Source organism: Octopus bimaculoides, chromosome 23 (assembly GCF_001194135.2).
Source record: "Octopus bimaculoides isolate UCB-OBI-ISO-001 chromosome 23, ASM119413v2, whole genome shotgun sequence".
NCBI lineage: Eukaryota > Metazoa > Mollusca > Cephalopoda > Octopoda > Octopodidae > Octopus > Octopus bimaculoides.
Window position 1 is genome coordinate 19248483 of NC_069003.1, and position 8291 is coordinate 19256773.

The window sequence follows — 8291 nt, forward strand, 5'->3', positions numbered from 1 at the left end:
ATGTATGTATGTATGTATGTATGTATACATAAATGATGTGTGTAGTCTCCTTCTGCTGATTTAATTCTATTTCTCCTGCTTTGTTGCTTTGTGCCATTATGTATATATATATATACACACACTATTATGAGAATGTTGTTGACAGTCATTTTGAAGTTTCAACCAGCTAAGCTGTCAGCAGTCTGATGATGGCTTAGCTGGCTGAAACTTCAAAGTCACTCTCAACAACATTCTTGTAATAAATTTGTACTCTACAAAAGTAAAGATTAAAGTAAAATTGCTTTTATTATAACTGAACATAAAAACAAACATTTATATGTGTGTGTGTGTGCATGCAAGTGTTAAAATAGCCAAATAATTTCCTTTCAAACAGGTTATATTATCAAAGACATGACTGTTTGTCTTCAATCTTTTTTATTAAGAGATTTTCATATTAATCCTTTAGCATTTAAACCAGCCATATCTGGCACAAATATTTTGTTTTATGCTCAAACTGGCCAGACATAACCTTGCAAACCTACCCTATAATCTCTTTCTAATAATATACAATCACATCAGCAAAAGCTATGATATATCTTCTATCTTTTACTTGTTTCGGTCATTAGACTGTAGCCATGCTGGGACACCTCCTTGAAGAATTTTTAGTTGAATGAATCGACCCCAGTACTTTTTTTAAAGCCTGGTACCTATTCTATTGGTCTCTTTTGCAGAACCACTAAGTTATGAGGATGTAAACACACCGACACTGGTGGGGGATAAACATAGACGCAAAGACACACACACACATATGAGGTTCTTTCAGTTTCTATCTACGAAATCCACTCACAAGGCTTTGATTGGTCCAAGGCTATAGTAGACACTTGCCCAAGGTGCCACACAGTAGGATTGAACCCAGAACCATGTGGTTGGGAAGCAAGCTTCTTACTACACAGCCACACTTGCACCTATATGCATGATTAATTCAAAATGATATGAACAAATAAACGTTACACATGACAGAGTAATCTGAATTCCAAAGGGTTAACTCAATAATTTGACTGGTTATATATTTTATAAACTTCCCACTTCTCCACCAGAAACATAAAAGGAAAGGTTGACCTTGATAGGAATTGAATATAGAACACAAAGATGTGTGAGTAAATACCAAAGGGCATGCTGGCCAATGCTCTAATGATTCTATCAATCAGGTACTGAAGCTAATAAAAGAAGATTAAGACTGTCTGGAAAGTCTTACAAAATTCTTAATTAGCTTGTTAGAGTCCGTCAAGTAACAATTTTTCTCCTCTTTTATTTCCTTTTCTTTAAGCACTTGAAATAGAAAAATCTAATTAAAAGCCTGTCATTAGTGATGCATAGAACATTGGAACGATGTAGAAAAAAAATTACAAGATGAAAAAGTTTTAATCAAAAATACCTTAATAAGACCACTTTTAGTACAGGTTGTGTTAACCCTTTAATGATAGCTGAAGCGTTTAAGTGACTCCTGCCATAGAGAACTTGTCCATTCACCTGCAAAAAGAGAAAATAAATTAAATAAATAAGAAAACAACATACAATGACAATATAATCGATAAGTGTCAATGTTTATTAATTAGTTTGGAAACAATATTATTGATTGAGACTAAATCTTTTCCAAATTTTGCACATGACTCCAGAATCATTCTAAAATAATGCATGAAGAAAAATATCCATAGTTTGAGGTTCCCCAAGAGTACAACTGGGAGGGTTCAAGAAAAGAGATGTTGAATGACTACAGTTGTAATGGAGTGGTAGTGGAGTAGAGGTGTTAGGGTGAAATATAGAAACATCAGTCTATGATGCCAATGCCTCTGTTTTCCTTTCTCTTAATTTTCTCTAAGTTCTCTCTTTCTCTTTATTTATCCAGCTCTCTTTTTTCTCACTGTCTCACTTTCACACATTCTTCCTGTCTGTCTCTCTCACTCACAACAAACACATTTACTCACTCAACTCTCTTAGACAACAAAGTATAGACAAATATAATTTTTTTTCACTCTTTGTTAATCAAAATTTAACGTTGCTAATGTGTGAAATACAATGTGATTGTGTGTTTGTCTTTCTTTGTGTATGTGGGTGTGTGTAGATACTCACACACACAAACATATGGATGTGTATATGTGTGTGTGTACACAGGGTGCGGTGAATAAACTGCCGTCTAAATTACACAAAAATGAAAATAACACTGACATCTCATTTTAACAGATATGCTTACCAAAATTACATAAAAATATCTTGAAATACTGAAGTGTAAATTTATTCAATGCAAGGGTATTATGCTCATACGATAAAGGTAATGAACAAAGATAAACAAGAGTTTATCAGGAATCAAATTAAAATCAGGCAGGAAATGGAGGAATCTTGATCAACTAACATTGACTATTATTGACAAACATCAATTATTACTTTTTAATACAAAACTTTATCCCATCTAACAGCCGTTTCTGCTTCCAATGTCCTACAGTGTTGCCATTGAAAATTCTGAGAATAATGTTTGTCATATTTTCTAACACATCCGATCTGGAACATAGAGCTTCATCAGAGTGAAGAAAAATACATAAAAGAAAAGAAAAGAGGAAGAGCCCCGAGAAGAGGAATGAAGGCTTAATATATTTAAATCATACCATTTTGCAGTGTAACGTTTCAGAACGTTGAGTAAATGACTTAACTTGAAATATTAATTAGTAGGTTAATCTATCTTTAGGGGTAACAGGGTGTATAAATAATAAAAAATGTAAAATAAATACTTTACCATAACAGGATACGCCAATAAGTCTAGGAAAAGGGGGATTGATAGTGCCATAACTTTTAGAAGTAACCATAATTAGTTCTTAAGATTATGTTAATAATACTAATTAATATTTTATACAAATGAAATGCCCATCAATTAATTAAATTTATTTACTTACTAATATATTGTAAAGACCAAACATCTATTGTCTGTAACCAAAGTCCAGCTCTCAATATAATTGATCAGTTAAATTTAAAAACAAAGGGCAAGCTATTAAGACCATTATATGGGTGGATGTTAATAAAAAGTAAAAGTATGGAAAATTAATATACATTATAAGTGGCCCAAGACCGCTTGGGACATTATAAATAAAACAACCAAATATATAAACAAGCACCATACGAAGGAAAGAACATTGACCACAGAGTCATTAAAACCTAGAGAGGTCCCTATTTGGACCATTTTGGGTTAAGGCAGTTGGGGGGGGGGAAGATTGGACAAAAGCTATAAATTAGGAGTGAAAGGTTAGTAGATAAAGAAAGGAAGTTAATTAGCAGGGAAGGGATTAGGGAGGGGGTAAAAGTGGAACTACAGTTAAGGGTAGATTATCGTTAAGGGGAGGTAAGGGCTAGGGCAGTGACCTTCCATTAGAGAAATATAATATTAAGTCTATCTTCTGAAATAACAACCACAGTACTCAAGTGGTGGTCTTACTAAACAAACAGTAATTGTCTAAACATTCCTAAAGACATTCATCCTAATGGTCCCATGAAAAGGTGCAAGTACAAATCCCCAAATTAACTAAATGATTACAATGATGCTAATTACTATTATAGTTACAGATACAGGGTCCTACTACAGTTTGCTCAATCATACTTAATATATATTATTATTATTATATTGTTAATATTACTAACCTTGTTGATATATCAACCCTTGCTTGGGTGCATACATATGGGGCCTACCGCAAATTACACTTCCATTCATACAAAAATATGCCTAAGGGCAATAATAGTTCAGAGGAAAGCACCTACTGCAGTACAAAGTACAAACAAATACAATCTAAAGAGGTGTGAAGTTAATATTAAGTTGTTAAATTATGTTATACGGGGTGGAGGGTTCTGAAATGTGTAAATCTAATGGGGTGGGGGTCATCAATAAATGGAAGTAGACCCGTATTCTGACTTAAAATTAGGCCCAGTATGAAATTAAGTTAAGTTAAACAAGCTAACACATGGGGTAGAAAGTAAAGTTAGTTGCAAATAAAGCCATTGCTGAGGTGGCAGGTACAGGCTCACTTAGGGGTGATGGTGGTAATTGTAGGAGATTGGATACTTATGCCCTATGTATTCTAAATTAGGTTCATAGCTGAAAGGACTGGTATTATTAAAGGGGGTGAGAAGGTTATATTAAGGAGAGAGAGAGTAATAAATATATTATGTAATTTAGTTATGTGTGGGAGGTGGGATTTAAACTTGGATATGTTGGTATAGGGATATTAATCCTGGATGACGTATAAGAGACCTAAGTGTGTAAAACTATAAAACTAGCTTTAATTAGAAGTTAATCCATGCCATCATGGAGGAAGCAGGTTAAGGAGGGGGTTGACTCTTTTGAGCATGAATATTTTAAGCGTGCTGCTCAAAAGTCCACTGCTGGTGTAGTGAATGGGGAAAGCTTCATCTGCAATGTTTGCAGTTATGTATGCTTGTCAAGAGCAGAGCCCATTAGCCACCAATGAAGCCACAAATGTAAAATATAAGTTAGTCCTAGAGCGCACTATGTTCCTGAGGGTCAGCAATGGTCTTCCTTGGTCATGAGTGAATGGCCATTATATATATATATATATTCATTTTTCTTTCTTTCTCTTCTTTCTTCCCTTCTTCTATTACTTATTTTTCCCCTCATTTATATATTCGTCGTATACTATGCCCACCACACATTCTGATTGAATCTTTGTGTCAACATGCACCTCCTTACAACAATGTAGCCTTTAATCTAATCAAGATACCTTTGGCCTGAAGAGTAGCCAGCAGTATACACCTCACTTGGATTTTATCACATCTGAGGTTCCACTCACTATGAAACATGTAGCCCAGATTTCCCATACTCCATTCTGTAACTCTTGTACATATACTGTGAATGCCTTGCTTCCCTGGGAATAGATACATTGAAGCTCTGATGTCTGACAACTGACTTAGTAAACTCCCACAAAATTATTAACCATCTCTGTCCCTGGATCTGAATGAGTGCATATCCATATAGTGCTAAGTAATGCCATTGGATGGTGTAAAGGTGGCTCTGTATACTATGGCCCTTGAAAGACAAGATCCTTCAAGAGGGCACAACAACCACCTTGAGCACCTTTTTGAGCTCCATGTGTTTAACACACGTGGGCATTCTTACAAACAGCACAGCTCCCACGACTTTCAGAAAAAGTTTTTCATACTCAGAGTTGCTGAAGCATGGAACAAACTACCTGCATCAGTTGTAAGTTGCCGAGACATTGCATCCTTTAAAACCTCCATGCTTCTTGAAATTCACCAACACTACACCTGATATCCTCCCCTCCATACGCATGCAGACATGTATATCATGGCTCATACACTGTTCACTTTCCTGACTTTCGTACATAATTCTATCAACTGTATGTGCACCTTTGATGAGTTGTAGTGCACCCAAGCACTATATACAATAATTTCATTATTATTATACATATACATGTATTGCGAGCTGGAGTGAACTACTGCTATGTTTAGTGGATGAGTATCCATCACCAAGGAGGATCATAAGAAGGTCGAAACAGTATGACCTGATGGTCTCAGGGATAAAATAGTAGGGAGTTCCCTCCTCACTTGCAATATATATTGAGTGCAGAGTGCACTGCCATAACCAGCTGGAGGAGGTGTCCTCCAGGAGTTAAAATAACAGTATCATCACTTCCTAGGGAAGAGCAGTGTTTAAGTGGCATTAAACACTACTTGTTAGTATGAATACTTCTTTCATCTCTTAGAGATTTTCTTGACTATATATATATATATCCCCACACATGTATACACACTTACAGACATACATAGTGAAGAATATATGGTATAAAATAAATTATGAGTTTTATATAGATATATGGAGAGAGAGAGAGGGGGGAGGGAGAGGGAGGGAGAGAGAGGGAGAGAGGGAGGGAGAGAGAGAGAGAGAGAGAGAGAGAGAGAGAGAGCCAGCATCAATATGTCTACGTATGAAGTAACAATGAAATAGAGAGACAAAGTTTAGTGCTTGAGACTTCATCTCTCCAGAATGATCACCATTGGAAAAGATTAAAGAATTAATCTGTTCTTTTCCTCTAAGAACAGAATCAAATTCTTACTGTTGCAGAGAAACAAATGTAAAAAAAAAATGAGGTTTTGAAGAGAAACAGAAAAAAAAACAAAATGTAACAAAAGCAAAAAAAAAAAAAAAAAACCTCCAAAAAGACCAGCATTTTATTTCTACTTGCCAGACAAGATAGAAGAGAGAGAGAATGAAAGAAAGAAAGGGGAGAAGGTAAGAAAAGAAGAAACTGAGGGAAGAAAAAAGCATAGCAAAGGATTGTTTGTTAATGCTGTTTTGTTGATGGTGGTGGCTGTGGTAGGTGTTGCTTTAGTGGTGGTGGTTGTGATGGTGATGACAGTTGTTGTTGTAGTTGTGGTGGTGGTGATGGCTGTGATTGTTGCGTGGGAGGTTGCTGTTGGGGTGGTTATTGTAGTTGTGGTGGTGGTAGTGTGTAATATATTCTTTGAAACATTCTCACAATATCAATAGTTCTGGATGTGTGTGTGTGTGTGTGTGTGTGCATTATATGTATGTGCGTGCGTTATATGTGTGTGCATCATTGTATAACTTCAAATAAGTTATTTCCTTATGCATTGATAACACACACACAAATACACATGGGATGCACAAATATGCATGTGTTTGTGCATACACATGCACAGATAGATGTCTTTATAAATCAGGACAAACATATCTGTTGAGATACAAATATGTAAGCATATACAGACTTGTATACTCAAATACATATATGCATACACAACTATACACACATACACACACAGACATATCTACATACACTCACATATATGAAATGTGTATGTGCATATATATATGTACACACACCCACATAGACACATACGCAATTAGACATACATAGACAATTATAAAGCAATCACACATGTAGATAATGCTTTTTCATTGAGTACATTGATAACATACATATATACATTCACATATGCAGACATGTACACAAACACGCACATACAAACATTCACCACTCACCCACTCATTTACCCACAGAATGATAGACAAATGCTTGCCTTTACAAATACCAGAATTACAAAAGAGTTGAATGGCTCCTCAGAACATCACCTATGAAATAAGCCAGAAAGACAAGAGATGCGTGTGTGTGTGTGTGTGTGTGTGTGTGTGTGTGTAGATGTATCTATATGTAGATGTATGTGGGTGGGTTGGTGGGGTTGTAGGTATAGGAGTGCAGTCTAACAGAGGTGCTTCCTTCTGCCTGGTAGAAGAAATTATTGATAAACAAAATACAGTGAGATCAAATAGCAGAACTGATCTGTTCTCCCCCTCCACTGCTTCTCTCTCACACACATACAACCCCAAAAATTCAGGAATGACAACAATAGGTAGTAAGTAATCAAGTAATAACAGTTTCATCATCACCATCATCATAACTAAAAAGACTGTAAAAAAGGCAAGAACAAAACAATAACAAATTCATCATCATCATTGCTTATATAAAAATCACTAAAAACTAAAAAGAAATTCCATAAACAAGACCAAACTGCAAACATAAATAAAACAGAAAAAAAAATGCTTATCACCACAACCAACATCATCACCATCAATATCATTACTACCACTGTAACATCAACTTCACCACCACTACTGAAACTACCAACATCAACACTACTACCACTGCCACCACCACTACAACATCAACACTACTACCACTGCCACCACCACTACAACATCAACAGCTCAACTAAACAACGATAAAAATCAAAGGAATATGAACTACCTTCTAGACAGACTTTTAATTATCAAATGTCTATTAACAATATACACATAACTTACTATATATATACATACATATATATATATACATATATATATATATACATATATATACTTATATATATACATATATATATATATATACATATATATACTTATATATATACATATTTATATACATATATATACTTATATATATACATATATATACATATATATATATATACATACATACATATATAAACATAGATAGATATATATACATACATATATATATATACATATATATATACATATATATATATATACATGCATATATACATACATATATATACATACATATATATATACATATATATATACATATATATACATATATATATACATATATATACTTATATATATACATATATATATACATATATATATATATATATATACATACATACATATATAAACATAGATAGATAGATAT

The 8291-nt window shown here is 34.2% G+C and overlaps 1 protein-coding gene across 1 annotated transcript in view; it reads right to left on the bottom strand.

Moving 5' to 3' along the window:
- Positions 1-8291, bottom strand: part of LOC106879044 (multiple PDZ domain protein) — a 293438-nt gene that overhangs the window by 92434 nt on the left and 192713 nt on the right. Inside the window, exon 13 of the mRNA XM_014928462.2 lies at positions 1415-1509. Coding sequence (XP_014783948.1) covers positions 1415-1509 — 95 coding nt within the window. The remainder of the gene's footprint in view (positions 1-1414; positions 1510-8291) is intronic.